This window comes from Cavia porcellus, unplaced genomic scaffold (assembly GCF_034190915.1).
Source record: "Cavia porcellus strain 051 isolate PalLab524CR breed Dunkin Hartley unplaced genomic scaffold, mCavPor4.1 scaffold_32, whole genome shotgun sequence".
In the NCBI taxonomy this organism is placed as follows: domain Eukaryota; kingdom Metazoa; phylum Chordata; class Mammalia; order Rodentia; family Caviidae; genus Cavia; species Cavia porcellus.
In genome coordinates, this window is record NW_026947515.1 from 20020976 (window position 1) to 20033506 (window position 12531).

The 12531-nt window shown below is 56.2% G+C and overlaps 1 protein-coding gene across 2 annotated transcripts in view; it reads left to right on the forward strand.

The window, feature by feature from the left end:
* Positions 1 to 184: 184 nt before the first annotated feature.
* Flii (FLII actin remodeling protein) overlaps positions 185 to 12531 on the forward strand; it is a 12933-nt gene continuing 586 nt past the window's right edge. The window contains exons 1-28 of one of the 2 annotated variants that reach the window (XM_063241794.1): positions 185 to 342; positions 1991 to 2101; positions 2395 to 2466; positions 4513 to 4593; positions 4779 to 4864; positions 4954 to 5115; positions 5290 to 5393; positions 5708 to 5883; positions 5960 to 6117; positions 6480 to 6564; positions 6814 to 6964; positions 7139 to 7275; positions 7466 to 7678; positions 7865 to 8044; positions 8591 to 8673; positions 8793 to 8867; positions 9108 to 9191; positions 9287 to 9458; positions 10106 to 10210; positions 10290 to 10481; positions 10761 to 10949; positions 11032 to 11171; positions 11245 to 11485; positions 11585 to 11739; positions 11822 to 11882; positions 11967 to 12095; positions 12167 to 12273; positions 12351 to 12456. In XM_063241794.1, coding sequence (XP_063097864.1) covers positions 280 to 342; positions 1991 to 2101; positions 2395 to 2466; positions 4513 to 4593; positions 4779 to 4864; positions 4954 to 5115; positions 5290 to 5393; positions 5708 to 5883; positions 5960 to 6117; positions 6480 to 6564; positions 6814 to 6964; positions 7139 to 7275; positions 7466 to 7678; positions 7865 to 8044; positions 8591 to 8673; positions 8793 to 8867; positions 9108 to 9191; positions 9287 to 9458; positions 10106 to 10210; positions 10290 to 10481; positions 10761 to 10949; positions 11032 to 11171; positions 11245 to 11485; positions 11585 to 11739; positions 11822 to 11882; positions 11967 to 12095; positions 12167 to 12273; positions 12351 to 12456 — 3618 coding nt within the window. In that variant the 5' untranslated portion in view covers positions 185 to 279. The remainder of the gene's footprint in view (positions 343 to 1990; positions 2102 to 2394; positions 2467 to 4512; positions 4594 to 4778; positions 4865 to 4953; positions 5116 to 5289; positions 5394 to 5707; positions 5884 to 5959; positions 6118 to 6479; positions 6565 to 6813; positions 6965 to 7138; positions 7276 to 7465; positions 7679 to 7864; positions 8045 to 8590; positions 8674 to 8792; positions 8868 to 9107; positions 9192 to 9286; positions 9459 to 10105; positions 10211 to 10289; positions 10482 to 10760; positions 10950 to 11031; positions 11172 to 11244; positions 11486 to 11584; positions 11740 to 11821; positions 11883 to 11966; positions 12096 to 12166; positions 12274 to 12350; positions 12457 to 12531) is intronic. The other variant, XM_063241795.1, reaches the window with a different exon arrangement.

Consider the following 12531-nt stretch of genomic DNA (forward strand, 5'->3'; position numbering starts at 1 on the left):
TGCTGCAGCTCAATGGACAGTGCCTGCCTGGTCCTGCAGGGCCAACATCCTCTCCCCTGGACGCTGCGACTGAGGCTGTGGGTACCTCCAGCTCGCGCACAGCAGCGCCCCGACTCCGGAGGCCGCTCCAGTCCGGAAGCAGGAGGCACTCGGCGGCCTAGAGAGGCCCCACGCCTTCCAGGCTCCGGGCGCTGGCGGGTTAAGGGGCGGGGCCGGCAACGCCCAGCCCCCGCTCCCGGGCCGCCCCTCCGCCGGCCCGGCAGCTAGAGCGGCGCCGCCATGGAGGCTACCGGGGTGCTGCCGTTCGTGCGTGGCGTGGACCTCAGCGGCAACGACTTCAAGGTGAGCGGGGCCGGGCGGCAGGGGTGAGCGGGGCCTCCCGCTGCGAGAGGCCACGCCGCGCGCTGCTTCCTGTCCCGCCGCCGCTGCCGGGACTGCGGGCCGTCCGGGTGCGGCTCGCCGCCTGCCTCCCCGCCCGGAACCCACCCAGGCCTGAGTTCCGCGCCTCGCGGGGGGCCGGCTGGAGTACGACCCTGCGTCCCTGTTCTCCCGGGGCGGGGCATCGACGCCCCTGTGCTCCCGCTGCTCTGAGGTCACACGCCCGAGCCAGCCCTAACTCAGGCCGGCCCCGCGGCCCAGGCTACCCGGGGCGGATCTGGAGCCAATTCTTCCCTGCGCTGTCGCCACCCCCTACCCCGCCTCCACCCCTACACTCACCCCCACCCCACCCCCACCCCGTGTGGTCTTGGGCAAGTCACTTCCCCTCTTAGAACTTGGGTTTTCTCATCCGGTGAAAGGCTTGAAAGTAGACCGTCTGAATGCCTGGAACGTGATGAGATCTGTTGGTATGGAGAGTGTTAGGCAGGTGTGCAAGGTCCGGAGTGACAGTTTTCCGAGCAGCTCATGGGCTGAGAGATCTGGAAACAAGGAGCCCAGCCCCTGCCTGAGCCAGTTGGTGGGGAAAAGAGGTGGTTCTAGAGAGTGAAGCATGAGGTGGGGTCAGCGTCAGTACCGAGGGACAGTGGGGAAGGGAAGGGGAGCTGACCTGGAGGGCCTGGAAGGGCCCAGGGGGCTGACAGGTGACCAGTCTGTTTAGGTATCAGCCTGGGGCTGGGAAGAAAGTGAGCTCATCTGCTTTTAGTTGCGTTTGTGTGCGCCTTTGATTCCATGCATAGGCAGCCACACTGCCTTCTCTCTGACCCCTCCCCACTATCCTTATTTGGGGTCTCCCTGCATCTTTTCTGGACCTGGAAAGTCTGAGTCACCAGCTAGGAATGTGGCTGCAGGGGTAAGGGACAGAACCAAAGGCACAGAAGGCACATGCTGCCCTAGACTGGACTCAGTGCCACACAGCCTGGGGTGATGTGGAGGCTTTGAAATATGAAGAATGAATGAATGAATGAATGAATGAATGAGGTGGTACCTGTACAGGGTGGGGCGCTAGGCCCTTAACTCAGTTGCAGTTTAGGCCTTGTCAGAAACGGCTGATATGCTAATGGTGCTTTCCATGGCCGGACAGTAAGAGCCTTGGCAATTGCTGGGACCCCAAGTGGCCCAATCAGGAACATAGCAAAGTTGAACGCAAAGTAGGTGCTGGGATGTCCTGTGAAATAAGCCAGCTTCACCCTGGCCTTCCTGGGGCTCAGGCCAGTCGCAGAGATAAACCTTGGATCAACATTTTGTCACATGGAGGCTTTTATTAGCCCCATTTTTTTTTTTTTTTTTGGTCTTTTTCGTTTTTATTGGTACCAGGGATCGAACTCACGACTGCCTGCTTGCAAGGCAGGCGCTTATGCCGCTGAGCTAAATCCCCAGCCCCTATTAGCCCCATTTGAGACACAGAGTGACAAGTGTCTTGTCCAGGGCCTCAGAGTTGGTGAGTTGGCTCTATTTCTTCCCCCAAAGATTCTCACAGGTAGAGGGGAGGGACCAGAGGGGGTTAGGGGTGTCCTTTATTAAAATGAGCCTCATTGTGACATGCCCCCACCAGGGTGGCTACTTCCCTGAGAATGTCAAAGCCATGACCAGCCTGCGATGGCTAAAACTGAACCGTACAGGCCTCTGCTACCTGCCGGAAGAGCTGGCTGCCCTGCAGAAGCTGGTAAGCAGCCTTGGGCATTCAGGAGGGTCCCTCTGGATGGGGCTAGGTGGGCAGGGCCTGCAGGGAAGATAAAGTACTTGGAGGAAGAACACAGCTGTGAGTAAAACTGTAAAGTGTGCAAAGTAAAACTGGGAAGTGTGCAAAAAGGAGCTGGGTGTGCGAGGGGGGGAGGCTGCAGAAGTGGTTTGGGCTGGTGGACCCTCCTGGATAGTGCACAGTTTGAGGGCAGATGGGGACTGTGGACACCCCACCTACCCGCTGCTCTGCACCTCTGCTCCCCTGTCCTGACCCAGGAGCACTTGTCTGTGAGCCACAACAACCTGACCACACTTCACGGAGAGCTGTCCAGCCTGCCTTCGCTTCGGGTGAGTGCTGGCCAGTAGGCCTCTGGCTTAGGGACCTGAGGTCAGAGCTGGAACCCCAGGTTCGCCCCGTGTTTCTGTCCACCTTCATGTCCGGTTAAGGTGCCAGGTATCCCAGATGTGCCCCTGTTAGTTCAAGAGTATACAGTTATGTCCTGTGTAAAGAAATTCATGTGGGGGCTGGGGATTTAGCTCAGCGGCATAAGCACCTGACTTGCAAGCACGTGATCGTGAGTTCGATCCCCGGTACCGATAAAAAAAAGAAAAAAATTCATATGGATCAGAGAATTCCGCGGGGGAAAGGTAAAACAATCCCAGTCCCACCCCCTTTTTGAGAACTTGTTTGAAAGTGCTGGCAGCGGAGTACATCTACTTGTATACCTTTGACTGAGGGACAGTCCTCCTCTCTTTCCTGAAGGTGCCTATGCTCTTTAACCAAGCATGGCTTCAGGAAGGATGCACGTGGAGCAGTGAGGGAGGAAGGGGACATCTAGTAGCCAGTCAGATCAGCCAGATCAACACTGGTGATCAGTGGGGTAACAGATGGGACAGCCAGATCACCCTCACGTCTCCCACCATCATTCTGGATAGACATGTGAACGATACAGTGCAGCCCCACCTCATCGCCACTTGGCCACTGACACGGGTTACTTGCCTAAAGGCACATTGGCCGAAAAGTACTATAGTTGGGACTGGGTTTGGTGAGCCAGAGAAAGATAGTCTGACATTCCTGAACATGAGGCTGCTGGCCACCTCTACAGGCCTGAGGTAGGATTTTCTGGTCCCAAGCCAGAGCCCTAAATGCTTAGGGCACAGCCTCAGGATTTGGGCTCCCTAAGTTGGAAACTGGAGTCTGCCGATTCCTAGCTACACAGCCTTAGACAGGTCCCTGCCATTCTCTGGGTGAGGGGCGTCCTGTAACCTGCACTGTACAGACAGTAGGGCTGCAGGATTTTCAGGGGCTGGCTAAGCATGGTAGGACATACCTGCAATCCTAGCGCTCAAGGCTGGAAATGTAACTCAGTGTGAAGGCCCCAGGTTCAATCTTCAGTATCACAGGGGTGTGGGGTGTGGTGTTATTTGGGGCTAAAGCTGAAAAATCACAAGTGTGACCCTATCTTGGGCAACTTAGTGAGATACTCTCAAAAAAAAAAAAAAATTAAAAAGGGCTGGAGAGGTAGCTCAGTGAGAAAGCCCTAGGCTCAGTCCCCAGTGCCAAGGAAGGAAGGAAGAAAGGAAGGGAAAGTGGGAGGCAGACCGGGGCAGTTCCTGTTACCTCTTTTGTCACTTGTAACTACAGTACCATTCCCTGGCCCTGTCCTCCGCTGCTCCTGAACTCTGTGCGTCTGTCCTTTAAGCAGAATTCCTTGAAGTCTACACTCTGACTTCTCTTTGGTGCAGTATTTTCCTTGTCTTAAAGAAAAACTAATTCAGAACAACACCCTAATTTGCCTTCTGGAATTAAGAATAGGAATTGTTTGACCAGAAAAGATTCCGTGAGGGCCCTGTTCTAAACTCTGGGGCACATTTGAGTTGGGCTGTGAGATTTGAATAAAGTTCACCAGGAGGAGCGAGGCATAGTGGCACGGCCTATGAGCCCAGCACTCAGAAGGCCGATGCAGGAGCACTGCTGCGAGTCTGAGATTAGCTTGGGCTAAATAGTAAGTCCAAGGTTAGCCTGAATTACATGCCAAGACCCTGTCTGTAAAACAAAAACAAACAAGCAAACAAAAACACTAAAAATAAAAAAAATTAAAAAGAAATTTGACAGGAGGATATTAAAATCCCACCAGGGGCTGAGAATTTAGCTCAGTGGTGAGCACTTGCCTGGCAAGTGTGAGGTCCCAAGTTTGATTCCTGCCCCCTGCAAAAAAAAAGAAAGAAAAAGAAAATTCTACCAAATGGTGGAACTGTGTGAGCAAAGACCAGATGTGGGAGGGCACTCAGGCCTGGCCTCCAGTAGATTTCCTGAGGAAACATCCTACCTTGACCTCTCTTCTTTCTATGTGGGGAAGTGAGAAATTGTGGATTCTTATGATTCATCTCTAGGCCATTGTAGCTCGAGCCAATAGCCTGAAGAATTCCGGAGTCCCTGATGACATCTTCAAGCTGGATGACCTCTCTGTCCTGGTTAGTGGCGACCCACCTGTCTACCTGGTCCCTTTGCTAGCCCAGTCATTCAGTCCCCTATCTCCCACTGGCCCGTAAACCCCCATGCCCACTTCCTTGCAGCAGTGTCCTGCATAATCCCCAAGATCGCAGAGGCCTGGCAGGGTGGGGACACCCCTGACCTGGGCTATGCCCTTCACACCCAGGACTTGAGCTACAATCAGCTGACAGAGTGCCCACGGGAGTTGGAGAATGCCAAGAACATGCTGGTGCTGAACCTTAGCCATAACAGGTACTGGCCTCAAGGTGTGCCAGGGGCTGAGCCCAGGGCGGGTGCTGTATGAAGCTGACTCAGGTGGTCTTCTTCCCTGCCACCTGCAGCATTGACAGCATCCCCAACCAGCTGTTCATCAACCTCACCGACCTGCTGTACTTGGACCTCAGTGAGAACCGCCTGGAGAGTTTACCACCGCAGATGCGCCGCCTTGTGCACCTGCAGACGCTGGTGCTCAGCGGGAACCCACTGCTGCATGCACAGCTCCGGTGGGCCCCGTCGGCCTGCTCCCCTTCCTGTCCACCCCAGCCTATCCTTCCCGAGGGTGCACACTCTCCTCTGTCCTTTTGCATGTCTAACCTGCAGCTGGCCTTGACCTGCCCCTCCAGCCCCTGCCCAGGCCACCCTGTCTCTAGCCCTCATGACTCCTGTCCCCCTGGCAGGCAGCTTCCAGCCATGACAGCCTTGCAGACCCTACATCTGCGGAACACACAGCGCACCCAAAGCAATCTCCCCACCAGCCTGGAGGGCCTGAACAACCTTGCAGGTAGGACCATCCTAGGGGGCCCTTCTAGGATCTGGATCCTCCCTCACTTGCTCATGAAAAAAGAGGCTAAACTGCTTTCCCAGCCTTTTTCGGTAGTTAAGATTATTTCAGTTGTCATCATGATGACCATTAGTGTGACACTGTATTGTGAGCAGACCCACTTGGCACTGGGAAATTTCTCCTTGGATGGGGAAACTGTAGCTCATAGACATTGCCACAGCCTGACGGTGGCAGAACTGGGGTTCATGGTAAAGCTGGTTGCCCCAGCATCTGCTGGGCAGGCCCTAGCTAATGTGCTGTGCCTGTCATGCTAGATGTGGACCTGTCATGCAATGACCTGACACGGGTGCCCGAGTGCCTGTACACTCTCCCCAGCCTTCGTCGCCTCAACCTTAGCAGCAACCAGATCATGGAGCTGTCCCTGTGCATCGACCAGTGGGTTCATGTGGAGACACTGAACCTCTCCCGCAACCAGCTCACCTCACTGCCTGTGCGTGTGGGACCTGGAGGGGTGGGGGGTGCTGTGGGGCTTGGACCTGACCACTGTACTGCCCGGCTCTCTTCAGTCAGCCATTTGCAAGCTCACCAAGCTGAAGAAGCTGTACCTGAACTCTAACAAGCTGGACTTTGATGGGCTGCCCTCTGGCATCGGCAAGCTGACCAGCCTGGAAGAGTTTATGGCTGCCAACAACAACCTGGAGCTGATTCCTGAAAGTCTTTGCAGGTGCTGGGCGAGTTGGGCAGAGAACTCAGAACTAGAGCCAGAACCCAGTCTGCATCTTTGGAGATGGGTTAACTGGCCTTTGTGAGGACCCTGTGGTTCCATGCAGCCATTCCTGACGTAGGCTCTCCAGAATAGCCTTTGAAAGACACTGTTTTAAGGCCGGAACAATCCCAGTGCTATGTAAACAATGGCCGTAGCACTGCTCCCATGCACGGCTGTGGGATACAGGGCCCCGTAGTGTCCTGTTACAGAGCACACTGCTCGCCCTGTTCCCCTGGCCCTATCTGCCACTCTCCCGTTCCTCAGGTTCGGAAGTTTGCCCCCCTGTAACCCCTTGTCCTGCTGTGGCCCTCTTGTTATAGATGCCCAAAGCTGAGGAAACTTGTCCTGAACAAGAACCGGCTGGTGACCCTCCCGGAGGCCATCCACTTCCTGACAGAGATCGAGGTCGAGTGGGCTCGGGCCGTTGAGGGTAGGGAGGGCTCAGGAAAGACCGAGCAGTGGGGTGTGCCCTGGAGTGAGGGGACTCTGCAGAGGCCTCCTGGGGGCAGTGCTGGATACCAGTGGGGAGACGGCGAACCATGTCTTTGACGCACCCCAGCCAACCTGAGGTGGTCAGGATGCACACCTGGCCTGTGGGGTAATGTGTGTGTGTCCCTATGTGTGCTCTGATTGTGTTCTGATTGTCTGGGACAGGTTCTGGATGTGCGGGAGAATCCCAGCCTGGTCATGCCCCCGAAACCTGCTGACCATGCTGCCGAGTGGTACAACATCGACTTCTCGCTGCAGAACCAGCTGCGGCTGGCAGGCGCCTCCCCTGCCACAGTGGCTGCAGCGGCAGCAGCTGGTGAGTGATAGATCTGGCCTGAGAGTGGGACTGTCTGGGCATCAACTTTCTTATCTGTAAACCAGGTGGGGTATGGCTTTTTGGCCATGGAGGATGCAGTTGGCCTGAAGCTGGCTGGATGCCCAAAAGCACAGTCCAGCCAGGGTTCAAAGGCTTGTCCCCCACGCTCCCAAGCAGGGAGTGGGCCCAAGGACCCCTTGGCTCGCAAGATGCGGCTTCGAAGACGCAAGGACTCAGCCCAGGATGACCAGGCCAAGCAGGTGTTGAAGGGCATGTCAGATGTAGCCCAGGAGAAGAACAAAAAGCAGGAGGTGAGCCAGACCAGGGCTGGTATGGGACAGGCCAACTGGACCCTGCTCAAGGCCAACTGTCTGACCTAAGTCAAGAGGGACAGGGACCCTGAGCAGAGGATGGCTGTGCAAAAGCCCCGCAGTGGAGAGCAAGTGTAGGCCAGTTTGCGTGGCTTCATAATCAAGCCATGCACTGTGATTGTGTCCCCAGGAGATCGTGGACACCCGGGCCTCCGGGGGTAAGGTGCGGCGCTGGGACCAGGGCCTGGAGAAGCCACGCCTTGACTACTCGGAATTCTTTACAGAAGATGTGGGCCAGCTGCCAGGCTTGACCATCTGGCAGATTGAGAACTTCGTGCCTGTGCTGGTGGAGGAAGCCTTCCACGGCAAGTTCTATGAGGCCGACTGCTACATTGTGCTCAAGGTGGGGCCTGGCTCGCAGGGCGTCACCTTAGATGGTTCACCTCCTCGCAGTGGGTCAGTGAGATGGGGTGGGAGGTGGGCAGGCCAGGTGGAGATGGTCTAGGGAGTGAGGACAGTGCATCCATCCTGGGGCTGCGACACTAGAGTGGCCAGAGGAAGTTTCTTATGGTGGTACCTGTGTTCCCAGACCTTTCTGGACGATAGCGGCTCCCTAACCTGGGAGATCTACTACTGGATTGGCGGGGAGGCCACGCTTGACAAGAAAGCCTGCTCTGCCATTCATGCTGTCAACCTGCGGAACTACCTGGGTGCTGAGTGCCGCACAGTGCGGGAGGAAATGGGCGATGAGAGTGAGGAGTTCCTGCAGGTAAGGGGCAGGCAGGAGTACGGGGTGCCAGAGGCTTCCTGGGTAGAGTGTGAGGGGTGTGTAGCCACCCCGAAAGCAGCAAGCTCGGGAGACCAGAGAGACCAGAGGTGGCTGAAGGCTAGCTTAGCAGGGCCTGAGGTTGGAGGCTGTGGCTGACAGAAGGAGCTGGGGAAACATGTGGCAAAGAGAGACGGAGGCTGGAGCCAGTAGCTGTGACAACTGGGTGCCACGGCGGCCAGGCTGGAGTAAACTGCAGAGCAGGTCAGCAGGTCCCTGTGCCCGCCCTCCCCCACGCCACCTCACCAGCTGGTTACTGCAGACACACTTCATGATTTTACTCAGGTTCAGCCAGGTCTGCCTGCTTCCATAACCCAGCCCACCTCTGTACCTCCCTGCACACAGCTCAGTATGGACACCTTATTTTTTAAAGCATAGATTTGTAGTAACATCATAAATTTGTATATGCCTCTGCCGAGCCTCCCGAGCCTCCTGAGGTATATGGGTGGGGGCAGCTCAGTGACGAGGAACCCTACCTCACACGCGCAGGTGTTTGACAACGACATCTCCTATATTGAGGGTGGAACAGCCAGTGGGTTCTACACTGTCGAGGACACACACTACATCACCAGGTGAGGACAAGTGGAGATGAGTACTGATCTGGACTTGGCTGGGAAGGGTTGGAGGTGAAGATTTGGGGGTAAATTGGCCCCTTGGTGCCCATAATGAGCTGCTCTTGTCCTGTTCCCAGGATGTACCGTGTGTATGGGAAAAAGAACATTAAGTTGGAGTCTGTGCCCCTCAAGGGGACTTCCCTGGACCCAAGGTGAGCCCCTGTGTGAGGTGGGGGTCTTGATTGTCAACCTCCTTCCCACTTGTAGAGAACATATTCAGGCCTCCTAAAGCGGAGCGGTGGTTTTAACCCTCGTCCCACGGAGCTAGCAGGAGGGTCACCCAGGAAGAGGGGCTAAAGCCCGTACAGTGTTTTTTGTTGTTGTTTTTAATCAGGGGCATGGGAACATCATTGTACGATGCCCCATCACTCTCTCCTGCCCCTCTGCTCCAGGTTTGTGTTCCTGCTGGACCGAGGCCTGGATATCTATGTGTGGCGGGGGGCTCAAGCCACACTGAGTGGCACCACCAAAGCCAGGTACAAGGGGACTGTGGGATGCTTTGTGCAAAGGAAAGGTGACCATGGTCCCAAAAAGGGACATGGTCATCAAGGATTTTGTGTTTCATCCTCAGGCTTTTTGCAGAGAAAATTAACAAGAATGAACGAAAGGGGAAGGCAGAGATCACACTGCTGGTGCAGGGCCAGGAGGCCCCAGAATTCTGGGAGGCACTAGGTGGGGAACCCTCTGAGATCAAGAAGCACGTGCCTGACAACTTCTGGCCACCTCAGCCTAAGCTGTACAAGGTACACTGGCCGGTGGGGTACGGGTCTGGCCAGGTGTTGCCAGGAGGGCCAGGTAAACTTTACTTGGGAGAAGGTGCCACATTTGGATGAGGAGCAGCCGGAACGTCAGCCCTGAGCACAGTGAGAGTGCTTGTTTCTGGAAGGTGGGAGCTCGGGGAAGGTGCCGAGGTGCTGTGGCTGGGACCTAGCTTTAATTTTGTGGTTGTTGGGAAACGGGTTTCCTGAGGAGAAATGGGACAATTTAGGAATTAGAAATGATGAGGGACCTGGAAAGGGAACATGACAGAGCACCTGTTCAAGGCTCTTCCACTAACAGCACAGCGGTTGAGCTCTTGCTCAGCAGGCATGAGGCTCTGGTTTCAATCTCTAGCACCACAGGTAACAAACAAACAGTCTAGGCCAGGTGGCACACCTCTGAAATCCCAGTTACTAGGTGGGCCAAGGCAGGAGCATCACAAGTTCAAGGCTACTTTGGGCTGAGAAATGGGTAGTTTAGGGAGATATTCTGTCTCAATATAAAAAGGGCCAAGAATATTCTTTGACTGTGGTAGAAGGGGAAACAGGTCAAGCAAGGGAGAGGCAGAGGATTTGAGCTAGACAGCAAGGGAACTCAGGAGGCTGCCATGTCTGTTCTTTTCTCCTGCCAGGTGGGCCTGGGCCTGGGCTACTTAGAGCTGCCACAGATCAACTACAAGCTCTCTGTGGAACATAAGAAACGGCCCAAGGTGGAGCTGATGCCAAGGATGCGGCTGGTAAGACGAGCAGGAGGGTGTGGGGGCCGAGCTTGTCCAGATGCCTGCTGAGTGTTGACTCTGGCCTCTGCTTCTGCAGCTGCAGAGCCTGCTGGATACGCGCTGTGTGTACATCCTGGACTGTTGGTCAGATGTGTTCATCTGGCTGGGCCGCAAGTCCCCGCGCCTGGTGCGCGCTGCTGCCCTCAAACTGGGCCAGGAGCTGTGCGGGATGCTGCACCGGCCGCGCCATGCCACCGTCAGCCGCAGTCTTGAGGGTACTGAGGCCCAGGTGTGCTCCCACCCCGGGACGCTGCTCCCCACAGCCCTGAAGACCATGTCTTGCCCTGACTGCGGGTTGTATTACTGTCCTGCAGAGCTGGGCCCAAACACTGCCCGTAGAACCACCTCTTCACAACCTAGTCCATTTCTCTCCTAGGCTGTTTCCCCAGCCCCTCTGAAGCTCTCCTTGGGCCCCACCGCATGGGCCCTCCTGATGGCCTCAAACCAAGTCTCCTCAGACCCACCAAACTCCGGTTCATGGCCTCTCCTTGCCCTCTCCGCCATGCAGGTGTTCAAAGCCAAGTTCAAGAACTGGGATGACGTGTTGACGGTGGACTACACGCGCAACGCCGAGGCCGTGTTGCAGGGCCAGGGCCTGTCCGGGAAGGTGAAGCGTGACGCCGAGAAAAAAGACCAGATGAAGGCAGACCTCACTGCACTCTTCCTACCCCGACAGCCCACCACGGCCCTGGCTGAGGTTAGGGAGGCTGAGGCTGGGGGTGGGCTGGAGGCCGGGCCTTTGCGGTCCTCTGACCTGCAGGGCGGGGCTTCACCCGCAGGCAGAGCAGCTGATGGAGGAGTGGAACGAGGACCTGGATGGCATGGAGGGCTTCGTGCTGGAGGGCAAGAAGTTTGCACGGCTACCGGAGGAGGAGTTTGGCCACTTCTACACGCAGGACTGCTACGTCTTCCTTTGCAGGTGCAGCAGCACGGGCCCCTTTCCTGCTCCTCCCTTGGGGCTCTGGCCCCTGCTTACCTCCGCATCTGTGCAGGTACTGGGTTCCCATAGAGTACGAGGAGGAAAAGAAGGAGGACAAGGAGGAAGGAAAGACTGCAGCAGAGGGCAAAGAGGGCGAGGAGGCACCAGCTGAGGTGGAAGAGAAGCAGCCCGAGGAGGACTTCCAGTGCATTGTGTACTTCTGGCAGGGCCGGGAGGCCTCCAACATGGGCTGGCTCACGTTCACCTTCAGTCTGCAGAAGAAGTTTGAGAGCCTCTTCCCTGGCAAGCTGGAGGCATGGTGCCCCAAGAACTTGGGCCTACGGAGGGGGAGAGATGGCAGAGTGAGGGGCTGAGGGTTCCTGGAGCCTCCCCTGACACGTGTACTCTTCCAGGTGGTGCGGATGACACAGCAGCAGGAAAACCCCAAATTCCTGTCCCATTTCAAGAGGAAGTTCATCATCCACCGAGGCAAGAGGAAGGTGGACCAGGGTACCCTCCAGCCAAGCCTCTATCAGATCCGCACGAACGGCAGCGCCCTTTGTACCCGGTGCCTGGCAGGAAGGAGCACGGTGGCTGGTGGGGTTTGGGAGCAGGGCCTGACTTCTTGCTGATACCCCACTGCTTCCCAGGTGCATCCAGATCAACACTGACTGCAGCCTTCTCAACTCCGAGTTCTGCTTCATCCTCAAGGTTCGGTACCTGTGAGCCAGGACACCAGGTCAGGGTGGCAGGTGTGGGGCTGGAGCTGACCTGTTCCCCCCACATATTCCACAGGTCCCTTTCGAGAGTGAGGACAACCAGGGCATTGTGTATGCCTGGGTGGGCCGGGCATCAGATCCAGATGAAGCCAAGCTGGCAGAAGATATCCTCAACACCATGTTTGATGTTTCCTACAGCAAACAGGTGACTCAGGTGGGTTGGGTAGGCGGAGCAGGCGAAGGCCTTGGGTTGGACTGATGACCCTCTTCCCATAGGTCATCAATGAAGGTGAGGAGCCTGAGAACTTCTTCTGGGTGGGCATTGGGGCCAAGAAGCCCTATGACGATGATGCTGAGTACATGAAGTACACAAGACTCTTCCGGTGAGGCTCCTGGCCTTCCCTCCCCCACTTCCTTCTCAGTCCTAGCACTTGGCCTCACTTTGGCCCTTGTACTCCAGGTGCTCCAATGAGAAGGGGTACTTTGCAGTCACTGAGAAATGCTCTGACTTTTGCCAAGATGACTTGGCAGATGATGATATCATGTTGTTGGACAATGGCCAAGAGGTGAGACCCATACACATGCACTGACCCTGCCTATCCAAGGAGCAGCCCGTCCATTTGTAAATAGGAGATGTGGGA